This window comes from Salpingoeca rosetta, assembly GCF_000188695.1.
Source record: "Salpingoeca rosetta unplaced genomic scaffold supercont1.1, whole genome shotgun sequence".
Classification (NCBI taxonomy): domain Eukaryota; class Choanoflagellata; order Craspedida; family Salpingoecidae; genus Salpingoeca; species Salpingoeca rosetta.
In genome coordinates, this window is record NW_004457740.1 from 2,326,813 (window position 1) to 2,339,132 (window position 12,320).

At 57.8% G+C, this 12,320-nt stretch overlaps 4 protein-coding genes across 4 annotated transcripts; 1 reads left to right on the forward strand and 3 right to left on the reverse strand.

The window, feature by feature from the left end:
• Window positions 1-21: 21 nt before the first annotated feature.
• On the forward strand, window positions 22-3,110 carry PTSG_00519 (uncharacterized protein). Its single transcript, XM_004999005.1, has 7 exons — window positions 22-578; window positions 958-1,029; window positions 1,282-1,422; window positions 1,581-1,664; window positions 1,998-2,186; window positions 2,452-2,589; window positions 2,955-3,110. The coding sequence occupies exons 1-7, from the start codon at window positions 90-92 to the stop codon at window positions 3,081-3,083; spliced, it is 1,242 nt and encodes a 413-aa protein (XP_004999062.1). The 5' UTR covers window positions 22-89; the 3' UTR covers window positions 3,084-3,110.
• A 1,299-nt stretch (window positions 3,111-4,409) lies between these two features.
• PTSG_00520 (uncharacterized protein) lies at window positions 4,410-5,334 on the reverse strand (the record flags this gene model as incomplete). The annotated part of the gene is made up of 2 exons (XM_004999006.1): window positions 4,410-4,520; window positions 4,843-5,334. The coding sequence occupies 2 exons, from the start codon at window positions 5,332-5,334 to the stop codon at window positions 4,410-4,412; spliced, it is 603 nt and encodes a 200-aa protein (XP_004999063.1).
• A 1,481-nt stretch (window positions 5,335-6,815) lies between these two features.
• Window positions 6,816-10,844, reverse strand: PTSG_00522 (uncharacterized protein; the record flags this gene model as incomplete). The annotated part of the gene is made up of 1 exon (XM_004999007.1): window positions 6,816-10,844. The coding sequence occupies one exon, from the start codon at window positions 10,842-10,844 to the stop codon at window positions 7,239-7,241; it is 3,606 nt and encodes a 1,201-aa protein (XP_004999064.1). The 3' UTR covers window positions 6,816-7,238.
• Window positions 10,845-10,943: 99 nt separating this feature from the next.
• Window positions 10,944-11,651, reverse strand: PTSG_00523 (uncharacterized protein; the record flags this gene model as incomplete). Its single annotated transcript, XM_004999008.1, has 1 exon — window positions 10,944-11,651. The coding sequence occupies one exon, from the start codon at window positions 11,649-11,651 to the stop codon at window positions 10,944-10,946; it is 708 nt and encodes a 235-aa protein (XP_004999065.1).
• Window positions 11,652-12,320: the final 669 nt, after the last annotated feature.

A 12,320-nucleotide genomic window follows, 5' to 3' on the forward strand; every position in this document is an offset into this window, starting at 1 on the left:
GAATTCAGTTCTCGGTCCGTTTCTCTTTCTGCCTGCAAGCAAGCAAGCAAGCGAACAGGGCAAGCAAGAAGCAAAGGCCAAGCACCGCGATGCGAAGCGTTCAGCAAGCAAACGCAGCTGCAGCGCGCTCCACCTCCAGCCCAACAACAGCAGGAACAACTACAGCAACAGTAGGAACAATAGCGGGGCTCGCATCGGCTCAGCGCAGGTGGTTGGTAGGGCTGGTGGTGGTGGCAGCGGTGTTCTTTATCTTTATTGTCACAGCAACCAGCTCAAGGTCTCCGGGAGGGGGGCAAGCTGGAGTGCAGTCTCGGAGATGGCGCACTCTAGGCGATGGCAAGTTAGACATCGCGTCCCAACAACGGGGGCAACAGCATCCCGATGACAGCCGCAGGTCAAGAGGGAGAAGAAGAGGCGATGCTCTGCAGCAGTATTTATTTCCAACTCCAAGCAACCCAGACTTTATGGGACCCAAACCAAACCATCTGCCTGCGAATGCAGTGAACACGTCCATGCTGACTCCGTTTGAACGGCAAATGGCCGTCCAAGTCCCGCATTTCCTCATCATCGGCGTTCAGGTATGCACACAGGGGTTTTTGTCATGTGAGGTTGAATCGGGCGCACACGCATGTGTGCTGTTGTTATGTCCGTTTGCTGTGTGTGTGTCTGTGTGTGTGTGTGTGTTTGCGAGTGAGCGAGTGAGCGAGTTTGTGAGTGTGTGAGTGAGCGAGTGTGTGTGTATGTATGTGTGTGTGTTACTTGTGCGATGTAGGCGTCACTTGTACTTGTGTTTATGGGCACGGGTGTGTGACTTCATCCTGCATGTATGCAAGCTTTTCACTCTCATTGGGTGAGGCATGGGCTCATTCCGTTCTTTGTGCACCCGCGCACACATGCACACGCACATGCATGCGCACATTCGTTCGTTCCTTATTGTTACATGTTGGCCCAATTCAGAAATGCGGCACTAGTGCGCTGTACTTCTCCCTATGCCAGCACCCGAACATCACCTGTGCTGCCAAAGTCAAAGTGTGTATACTTGCTTCGCTCTCGTGCTCCCTGGCGCACCACTTTCAGACTTTCATGGCTGTTACCCATCACACACACACACACACACACACACACACACACACACACACACACACACACACACACACACACACACACACACACACACACACACACACACACACACACACACACACACGCGCGCGCGCGCGCACACCAAGCCCGTTCTCGCTCACGCGGGTGCTTTATATCCGGCGGCACTGTTGTGAACAGGAGCCTTTCTTCCTCAGCATGCCATCTAGCACGCGATACTTGTCCGCGTACGCGAGCACTGCCGTGTCCTCCATTCGCCACCAGTACCACCTCTCCTATGCAGCAACCTGCTTTGACTTGAACGCGTTGCGCCCCGGGCAGGTGCGCCAATCCTGCTCTTTGCGCTTGCTCTACGCCCTGCACTCCCTGTCCGTCTGAAGAGGGTTGCAAATTTGGTTGTGGAAAGTGAGTGCAAGCATTCGCTGCGCCAATTTGCATGCAAGCAACAAACTCAAACGACCTTGCCACCGCTTTCGTAGATGACGATGGAGGCAAGCACGACGTACTTCGAGAGCGATACTGCATTCGACATCATCTCTTCGCACCTTGTGAACTCGCACGAGGTCAGCGTGCGCTTGTGGAGCATGAGCATGTCGCATGGGCCAATCAAGAACGTCGCGATTCATTGTGTTCCTGCAACCAAGAACTCACACACACACACACACATACAGACGCACACGCACACACATGCACACACGCACACGCGCACACACACATACACACACATACACACATACACACATACACATACAGACGCACACGCACACGATCCATCGAAGCCATTGAACTTTTTACTGCTCGTTGTGCGCCGCCATTCTCTTCTGCCTGTATGTCTTGATGTCTTTATGACACTGGCTCATCTTTAGTGGCGTGCCATGCCGTGACTTGGTCTTCAGATCAAACTGCTGGTGATCTTACGCGAGCCCGTGTCTCGCGCGTACTCGCACTACCAGCACGACATGCGACGCAAAGGCCCAAAGCCAAACCAGCCGCGTGACCCAAACAACCCCTTCCACGGCGACAAGTACGCGTCGTTCATCAGCGCCACAAAAGACGAGCTGGCAATCCTCAGACACTGCCGTGAGGTACACACCTGTGCTGGCTGGAATACGGCTTGTGAGACTGTAATTGTGGCTGGTGCTGCTTGGAGTGAGCCTTGAAGCTAGCGTTGTCTGTCGCTTGTTGCTTGCTCGCTTTGCTAGCTTGGGCTTGCTTGCAAGCATTCGGCGAATGACATGGGATGCACGCTCAGCAGTCAGCCTTTTGTTTTGCTTGAGAGCGGTGCTTGCAATGTTTTGTTTCTGCTTCTTCTTCCTCCTCTCACCCATCTACCCATGACATTCGTGTCAGGTTGATGAGCTGTACGCGAGGAACGAGTTGCCACACAAAGAGGCCTTTGACTATGAAGCGTTTTATCGGTGCGTGACTGCGACCGCTGAGCAGTATCGACGCGTCAACAAGCAGGCTCTCCCAGGTTACCTTCTCAAGGTTGGGGTGTGTACGTGCGTGCGTGTGTGTGTGTGTGTGTGTGTGTGTGTGTGTGTGTGTGTGTGTGTGTGTGTGTGTGTGTGTGTGTGTGTGTGTGTGTGTGTGTGGCAGTGTGTGTGACAGTGTGTGTGTTTGACAGTGTGTGTGTGTGTGTGTGTGTGTGTGTGGCAGTGTGTGTGTGGATCTGTGGATGCCTTCGTTCGTGCGTGCTTGCGCGCATGTCTTGTGACACCGCCTGAGTGGATATGTCTTACGATTTACCACGCTCGCTTGTCAGTTTGCCTTTGGTTTCCACTCTCCCCCATGCTGTGCGTCAACTACGGATCCGTACTCACAATGCACTCACACCACACGAACCACAACAGGGGTTGTACTATGGGAGGCTGCGAAAATGGCTTGGCTCTTTTCCGTCGCGACTGCATGTCATTGTGTATGACTCGTTCCGGTTTGACCCTGTTCAAGAGCTCAACAAGGTGGCGTTATCAACCAATTGACCGAGCACTTGGCCTTGTGTCTCGTGCTTTGCGTCATTGCTTGCGTGCTGCCTCGCCTTTGTATGTGGCATCATCATTCTATCATTGTGTTTGAGTCAACTCGTTTTCACCCTGGCTGGCATCTATTCCATTTGATGTCCTTCATTTCTCTGTTGCTGCTGGTGGTGGTGGTGGTGCTGGTGCTGCCTGTGCTCCAGTCTTGTGTTGCTGCTGTTGTTGCTGATTGTGCTGCGTGATGTGTTGACTTGCGACACGTGCCGTGCCACCCATTCATTTTACTCACTGGTCCTCTTGCCGTTGTGACTCTGTACACAACCACACACACACACACACACACACACACACACACACACACACACACACACACACACACACACACACACACACTACACTGCACGCACGCACACACTACACTGCACACACACACACACACTACACTGCACGCACACACACACACACACACACACACACGCACGCACGCACACACACACACACACACACACACACACACACACACACACACACACACACACACACACACACACACACACACACACACACACACGCACGCAGATCCCGACAGAGATGTGTCTGGCATGCTCCCAAACAGCCCAACAGCTTCCACCAGCCCGTGCGTTGAGACTTGACTTGCCGTTTGCGGCAGTGCTCATGTGCTTGTTTGCTTTGCTTGTACGTTGATGGTATGTCTCGAGGAAGCACCCACAAACACGCCCACAAACATGCCCACAGTTCGGTTCCATTGCAGAGCCAACTTCATTAATGATAACACCACACACTACACGTTTTACGCCCCACCTCAGTGCCTCCTAGTTCATCCATCCTCTTTCCATGGCCTCAACGCCTTCTTGTTCACACACAAGCAATGAGCAATGCAGGCAGTGGTGGGGTGGGCTCACGTCATATCACATTGACAATGCACACGCAGAGAGAGAGAGAGAGCAGAGGACAGCCCTAGCTAACGTAAGAACAAAGGAAGAACACCGCGTCCACGAGCGTGTGCAAACAACGGCGTCGTGCGATGGGGGTGCGAGTGGTGATGTCATGAGATGAAATGCAATGGTGTGGTGACTTGAACACACACACACACACAATCACACAGACACAGACACACAGACACAGACACACAGACACAGACACACACACACACACACACACACACCAATGTAGGTAACGGCAGGGAAGGGCAAAGGGTCATAACACGGTGGTTCGATCGTATACAGTGAAGAAGAGCGTAGGCAAAAGTATTGACATGAAATAGAAGAGACGGGAGGCAGAAGCACTGGCACAGGCACGTGGACTACGACGTCACGCAGCATCGCCGGTGTCTGTTGAAGACGTGGTGTGCCCAGATGATGTGCCGAGCCTCTTCACAAGCGCATGCACCCGACCCTCCAGTGTAGCTATCCTCTTCTCCACCTGTCATGGTCCCGTGGACGCATGCAATGTGGTGCAGGATGGCAATGGTGAGGTGCACGCGGGAGAGGTGCCATGGGGTGCAGCGAAACGCACAGCGAACACACGCAAGCAACTCATTGGATATGCGCAGAAAGAGACGCGCGCAGATAGACAGACAGACAGATGGACGGACACGCAGACGGACGGACGCACAGGCACACAGATACACACAGATACACACAGACACAGACACACACACACACACACACACACACACACACACACACACACATACACACACAGACACAGGCATGCATACGATCCATGCCCCTCAACGGCTCACCTGAGCGTCGTGTTCCTTGACAAACTTCTCCATGACATTTTTACTCCGCTGGAACAAGGCAGGATCAACGCGGCGTGGCAGCATGCCGGGCGTGATGAGGGACTGCGGGATGTTCAGCAGTGCTGCAAACGGGTTGGCGCTGCTGCGCACAGCGGATTCCAGCAGGGTGCTGAGAAACGCCTTCTCGTTCTCCAGGCGCGTCGCCTTGACGGCCAACTCCGTATTTTCGCGCGTGTATCGCTCCACGTCCTGCTGCATCGTCTCAAAGCGCTCCTTCTTGCGCCGCCTATACTTGTCCGCCGCTGCCTTGTTCTGCGGCCGCTTCGGCTTGTCCTGTGAGTCGTCCTGCGTGCCATCAAAGCCGGCGAGTGTTTGTTGCAGCGTGGACGACGACAATGATGATGATGATGCAGCGGAGGCGGCGGATGCCCGTGACGATGCAGGTTGCATGCTGCTCGCCTGCTGGTTGTGCTGGGACGATCGCCCTGCCATATGCGGCTGCTTGGCGGCGGGTCCTGCGCTTGCTGGCCCTGCGGATCGCCGCTTCGCTGCTGATAAGGCTGGTGCAGTCTGCTGTGAGGGAGGCACCGGCGTGGCCGGCTCTTGTTTGATGGCGACGTGGGGCGGTCCCTGCTGCTGCTGCTGTCGTTGCTGGTGTTGCTGTTGCTGCTGTCTCTGAGATCGCCGGCGAGTCTGGCGACTTGCGGTGGGCGTTGCATTGGCTGCAGTTGGTGTCGCAGTCGGTGGAGCGGCGAACGCTGCCCCAGCTTGCTGCTGCTGCTGCTGCTGCTGCTGTTGTTGCTGCTGTTGTTGTTGTTGTTGTTGTTGTTGTTGTTGTTGTTGTTGTTGTTGTTGTTGTTGTTGTTGTTGTTGTTGTTGTTGTTGTTGTTGTTGTTGTTGTTGTAACTGCTCGTGGTCGTCGTCGTAGTGTGTTGGAGGCAACAGCGACGGCGCCGTTTGCACGGGATCCGCGACACCGGCGTCACCAAGGTAAGGAAACTCTGGCGGCTCCGCATGAACCGACGGCATATCCCAGAGGTGGAGCAGGTTAAACAGGTCCGCTGAGTTCTGTCGTGGGCCCAGACCGAGCGGGGATGGGGATGGCTGCGCCTGCCCCTGCGGCCGTAGGTTGCTGGTCTGGCTGTCTGGGTGCGGGTATGACTGGGAGAGTTCATCTTTCAAGTGATGGTTTGTGTGTTGCTGTTGTTGTTGGTGGTGGTGCTGTCCTTGGTACTGTTGGTGTTGGTGGTGCTGTTGTTGTTGGTGGTGCTGTTGTTGCTGTTGTTGCTGTGGTTGCTGCTGGGTGTGGTGCTGCTGCTGTTGAGCGAGCTGGGCGAAGTTGATGTCGTCTCCCAGGTATGGGGAAATGTCCATGGGATCAAGATCCACGCTTGGCAACATGACTTGCGGCTCGTTCTGCTGCTCAAGCAACTGCAACAGTTCCACAAGGTCCTGATCTGCGGCGCCTTCTTCACCACGCCCGCTGCTACTGTTGCCACCTCCTCCACCACCACCACCACCACCTCCTCCGCCGCCGCCCCCATTGTGGCCAGTATTGCCTGGGTGTTGCACGGCACCGCTATCACTCAATCCACTCATCGTGCATGCACACGCTGCTCTGTCATCGGAAACAAGGAAAATGCAGCGGTGGCGCTGGCACGCCACTTCTTGCTGCTCTTCCTTCTTGCTGCTCGCGTCATGTGACGGCATTTTTCGACGATGTGGGACGACTGTCAAGGCAGGTAGCGAAGTGTTGGTGCCTTCTTTTTGGTTTTGTGTGGGGTTTTGGGCAGACACTGCCAACACCGCATCATTGTGTGTGTGTGTGTGTGTGTGTGTGTGTGTGTGTGTGTGTGTGTGTGTGTGTGTGTGTGTGTGTGTGTGTGTGTGTGTGTGTGCGTGTGTGCGTGTGAGTGATGTGATGTCATGTGGGGTTGCCATCAAACAACCAGCGGTGTCGCAATGTTCAAGGAGTGGTTCATTTGATTCATTCATCATCACAGTCACGCCATCCCAGCAAACGACAAAAGACAAGCAACCACAACAAAAGCAGGCAAACAAGTACGCAAGTCAGCAAGTAAGGTGAACAATGAGATGCGAAGAGAAAGTGCACACGGTGCAAGCAGGCAAGCAAGCAAGAGCACGAGGAAACGGAAGGCCAGAAAGGGATACGGAAAGACATCAACAAACAAAGCACAATAAAGAAGCCACGCGGCACAGACACACAGACACACACAGAGAGACAAAGACAAGGACATAGGCACAGACTAACTCACACACACACATAGACAAAGACAAGGACATAGACACAGACTAACTCACACACACACACACACACTGACACACACACACACTGACACACTGACACACACACACACACATGTGCACAGAGGGGATCATGATGGCGGACGCGCGCTGTGGTGGCGGGATATGGTGCTGAGGGTCTGGGCACGAGCACGGCCAGGGGTGGGAAGCTGGCGGTGAGGTCGCGGTGTGGGCGCAGGGACGCGCGAAAACTGGGTCGCACTCGACTGCACACCCCCTGGGTGCTCCTGTCCCTGTCCCTGCTGCTGCCGCTCTTGCTCCTGCATGCGTTGCAGCTGCAACAGCAGAGCAGGGTCGGGTGCAGCAGCAAGCGTGTTGGCCTTTCTCCGCCCTTTGGCCGCCTGCAGCTGCAGCTGCTGTTGTTGTTCTTGTTGCTGCTGGTGCCACTGCTGCTGCAGAAGCCTCTCCCGCGCCGCTTGAAGCACCATGGCGTGTGCGCCCATGGAGGTGGCGCGGCGGCGGCCCGTATCGGCCGGCACCGCCACTGGCGGCTCATCAAGCAAGGATGTGCCTTCCTGCATTGTGCCCGCACCTGCGTCATCCACATCTGCAGCACCACCCCGGGCAGCGTTACCCTGCTCCTCTTGCTGCTCCTCATCACTGCCATCATCCCCGTCACCATACTCATCCACATCGACGCTGTCCGAGCCGGACCACGCGTCATCGCGCCCTGTACCCTCAGCGCCAAACGCCACGGGCCTTGGCGTGTCGCGGCGTGGGACGTGCTCCCTGCTGCCGTTCCCGCTCTCCTCGCTCGCCTCGCTCATGTTGCGGCCCCCGGCACTTGCCGCGTCCATTACAGCAGCATGGCTTGCTGTGGAGTGCACACGCTCGCTGTGGTGCCGCTGGCGCTGCCCCTCGTGCTGCTGCCGATGCCCACCGATGCCACTGCCGTCCTGCGCACGTGGTGACGACGGCGACGAGCTGTGGCGGCCAGCGAGCGCCGAGGAGTGAGTCGCCATGCCACGAAGCAAGTTCAAGCTGAGAGACGCGGCCCGTGTCCGGCCGTGCGGTTGGTGCTGGTGCTGCTGGTGTTGCTGCAGCCCGCCACCAAAGAGCGACTGCTGGCCGTTCCCAGGCGTCTCCTGAAGCAGTTTGAGCAGGTGCTGTGCAGCTGGTGGAATGGCCATGGAGGACGATGCGCCCGTGCGCACAACACACGTCTGCCCGCGCCGCCGTAACCGCTGCGCTGCCCGCTGTGCTGGGTGCTGTCCCTGACCCTCCTGTTGCGAGCCGATCGGCGGTGGCGACGAGGGCATGCGCGGCACGGCACTCGGAGGAGACGCCTGGGGGCTGCCGCGTGCCATGGCTGATGACGGCATGGATGCACGGCGGCCGCGCAAGAGAGCGCTGTGACCGCCACTGGGGAGTTGTTGTTGCCGCTGCTGCTGCTGCTGCTGCTGCTGCTGCTGCTGCTGTGGCTGCTGTGGACCCGTGTCTGTGCCGCCCCTCGCAGCCGCACCACGGCTCGGGCTGGGAGGGACGGAGGAGTGGGCTGGGGACATGTCGCGTGGTGGAGCTGGGGCATCCTGCAGCATGCTGTACAGCACACTGCGCGCCTTCTGGCACACGCAGGCGAGGTTATTGAGGGCATGCGCCACCGCCACCTGCACGTCGTAGCACGTGACGGGGCTGCACACCAGCTGCACAAGGGTGGCCAGGAGCTCCTCGTTGGCGGCAAAGGGGCTCAGGTCCAGCGTGTTGCGGCGCAGCGCCGCCAGCGCAGAGCACAGCTGCAGCGTGGCCGTGTGTTCCGCGCGCACCAGCAGCAGCACGCATGCGCGCGCCATGTTCTTGCTGTGGGTGATGATGGCGTCGCCAGTGCCCGGGTCGATGCGGGCCAGCTGATTCAGCAGCCGCGCAGCGTCCCGAGACGCCTGTACGTCGCTGCCTTGGATCCGGCACTCAATGGCGCCAAACAAGCCCGCGTGCTTGAGCAGGCGCGGGTACAGGTGGATGTTTCCTGCAGCATACAGCAGCGCGCGCATGGCAAAGTTGCCCACCCGCTTGCTCGTGGCCACGTCGCGGCAAGCAGCCTGGCGCACCATCACATTCAGCAGGTCGTCGGTGAAGAAGGACGTGCAAAAGTCGTCCTCCTGCGCGCAGCGCACCATGATGGCCTCCATGAGACCCGCACGGTCGTCCACGGTGCCGTGGTGCAGGATGGCGGCGCACGCCGACGCAGATGGCAGCCGCTGGCTGTACTCGCGCGCCTCAAAGCACGGGTCCGGCAGGAGGGGCACACGTGCTGCGTGGGCGCTCGCTTTGCTGCGTGCTGCGCTGGCGTTGCTGCTGGTGCTGGCGTTGCTGGCATTGCTGCTTGTGCTGTCCAGGTGCTGATCACTTGCAGCTGCGTTCGCGCCACCATCCTCAGCGGTGTGTTGGGCGCTCCCCTGGGCCGTGGCCTCATGCGGTTGCTCAGAGCTCCCTGTCACACCGGAAGCTACTCCGTCGTCTCCCTCTCGATTGCCTCCTTCCTCGCCCCCATCCTCGTCCTCGTCCTCGTCCTCCTCATCGTCCTCGTCATCCAAGTTGACGACCTGCAGGCCTGCGTTGCTGCTGGCGCGGCTTCGCAGCAGCGGTGTCCCTGGGCCGCTGCCGTCGTCGTTGCCGTGCTCGCCCGGGCCCTCCAGCAGGCCTGCCTGCCCCATCTCGTCGGCAGTGAGCCCAGGCTTGCGCAGCAGCTTGCTCACGTCAGGGTATCGCTGCGAGTGCATGTCGCGTGCAGCAAACGTGGCTGCACGCGCCCGCCTTGCGCGCCGGGCGTGTGTGGGCAAGTGCGAGCCTGTGCGATGAATGCTGTTGCTGTTGCTGTTGTTGCTGTTGCTGCTGCTGCTGTTGTTGCTGCTACTGCTGCTGCTGTTGTTGTTGTCATCACTGTGTTCGCGGCCACCAACGCCATCGCTCCAGTGCACGCTGGGGTGGGCTGCGGGTTGATGACGGTCGCTTCGACCACCTTTGCTGGCGATGCCAGACGCATTCTGCGCCGGATTTGTGTTTGACCCCACATCGCGCAAGTCGTCGCTGTCATCACCTTCCAACGACTCGTTGGTTACATCGTGATAGTGATGGTGATGGTGGCGATGATGATGGTGGAGATGGTGTTTGTGGTGGTCATGCTGCTGCTGCTGCTGCTGCTGCTGCTGCTGGTGGTGGTGGTGGTGGTAGTGGGGCTGCTTGTCGTCATAGTCAGACTCTGCGATGCCATCTGCGAAGACCGGGCCTCCGCTGGTGTCTGGCGTGCTGCGCTGTATTGTGGTGTAGGCGCGCTGGCGACGGTGGCGATGTGCGCTATCTGGCAGGTGGTGCTGGGCGAGCGGCAGCTGCAAGGCGCTGAGCTGGGCAGCGTCGTGCAGCAGCTGGGCCTTTGCTGTGGCGAGGTCGCTGGGAACTGCGCCGTGCTTGGAGTACGGGTCATGCATTCGCTGTGGTACGGGCGATGGATGGCCGTGATTGGGATGTTGCTGTTGCTGTTGCTGTCGCGGCAGCTGGTTGTATGCTTGCTGTTGTTGCTGCTGCTGCCGCTGCTGTTGTCGGTGAACGTCCTCATAGTGGCGGCCAGAGGAGCTGGTGTTGGCCCAGGGCTCCATGGCGGCATCGGCCTCCTCGTCCTCCGCCCCTTGGCGCTGCAGCATGCTTGGCTTGTGCTTGCCCAGGGCGCGCTTGAGGAAGGCCATCCCGCTGGCAGCCTTCTTTGGGGCGCGCAGGCACGACCGAGAAGCAAGATGAGCAAATTTGCTTGATGGCTGGGTCGCGGTGTTGTTGCTGGACCGGGTTTACCCAATCGTCTCGTCAAAGGGTAGGTGGGTGGAGATGCAGTCGTGTGGGGGTGCTGCAGCTGCGCCAACGGGGGTGCGGGGATGGTTCAGGGGCACAGGGTGAGCCGTGAGGGCTACGTTGATGATGACAGCTGCTGTGATTTGAAGCACTGGCGAGGGAAAGAGGGCGGCTGGGTTGGCTCGATAGCTTGAGTGCTGAGACTGAGCGAGCGAGCAAGCGGGTTCTTGGCAATGGACGCGGGTGAGGCTTGATCGCGGGTGATCCGGCGAGCGCGCCTTGGGAACGGGAGGTGAGGGATGGGGGCGGGGGTTGGATGCGATACGATGCGATGCAAGCTCCCTTTTGGAGAAGAAAAATAGAAAGCCGTGCAGGCTCGAGCGCCAAGGGGAAACGGCGACGCGGGTGTGTCGGTTGGTTGTGGCAGCTGTGGCGGTTGGTGGTGCTGGTGGCAACACGGGTGGCACGGGTGGGTAGTGTGGTGATTGCTTGCTCCTTCGCTGGCGTGCTGGGTGATCAATCAGGATCCAGGGCGCGATCGTCGGAGCAGCAGGAGCAATGTGGAGCGATTGCGTCCGTTTGCTGTGTGGCGTGGTGTGTTTGACGGTGAGGTGCAATTGCTGCACACGCAGAATCAAAATATAAACACACGCTGACGCACGCGCACAGCGCAGAGAAGCCCGTGGGGCCGCAAGGGGGAACAGCATCAAAGACGCACGCACACACAAACACACACACGCGCGCATACACGCACAAGCAAGGTTCGAAACACGAAACAAGAAAAGCAAGGGTGATTGTTGTGGTTCAACGGTGATGTGTGCATGCATACCAGCTTGGCGAAGCGGCGAGCAGGAAGAAGGTGCGTGGATGTGAATGAGGTGTGTGGAGGTGCGTGGAGGTGAATGGACCACCACAAGTTCAAACCAAAACAAACACTCAAACTAGCACGAGCGACAGAGCAATCAATGCATGGATGGTTGGCGATGATTGATGTGTGTTGTGAGACATTGTGGCTGGCAAGGCAGGCATGGTGGGCTGTAGGGCTGTGTTTTGTTTCGGTTGCTCGTGTGTTGAGTTTGTTTGTGTGATGACAGGAGCAACCTACTAGCCTCGAAAATTGGTAGAAAATTTCCGTGAAAATACGATGGGCCTTGAAACATGCCATCATGAACGTGAGCAAGGTGGTGTGTGTGTGTGTGTGTGTGTGTGTGTGTGTGTGTTGTTGTTGTTGTTGTTGTTGTTGTTGTTGTTGTTGTTGTTGTTGTTGTTGTTTAAGTTGTTGTTGTTGTTGCTGTTGTAGTTGTAGTTGGTGTAGCTGTATCTGGAAGTGACTCGAATAGCAAGACTGAGCCCCCTTCCCTCGTGACCGCCTATCC

Bases quoted from the DNA above. Each gene is read 5' to 3' on its own strand.
- PTSG_00519 (XM_004999005.1), top strand. From the start codon at position 90: ATGCGAAGCGTTCAGCAAGCAAACGCAGCTGCAGCGCGCTCCACCTCC. The intron at 2,187-2,451 runs GTACACACCTGT...CATTCGTGTCAG, and splicing joins TCCTCAGACACTGCCGTGAG to GTTGATGAGCTGTACGCGAG. The intron at 2,590-2,954 runs GTTGGGGTGTGT...GAACCACAACAG, and splicing joins TCCCAGGTTACCTTCTCAAG to GGGTTGTACTATGGGAGGCT.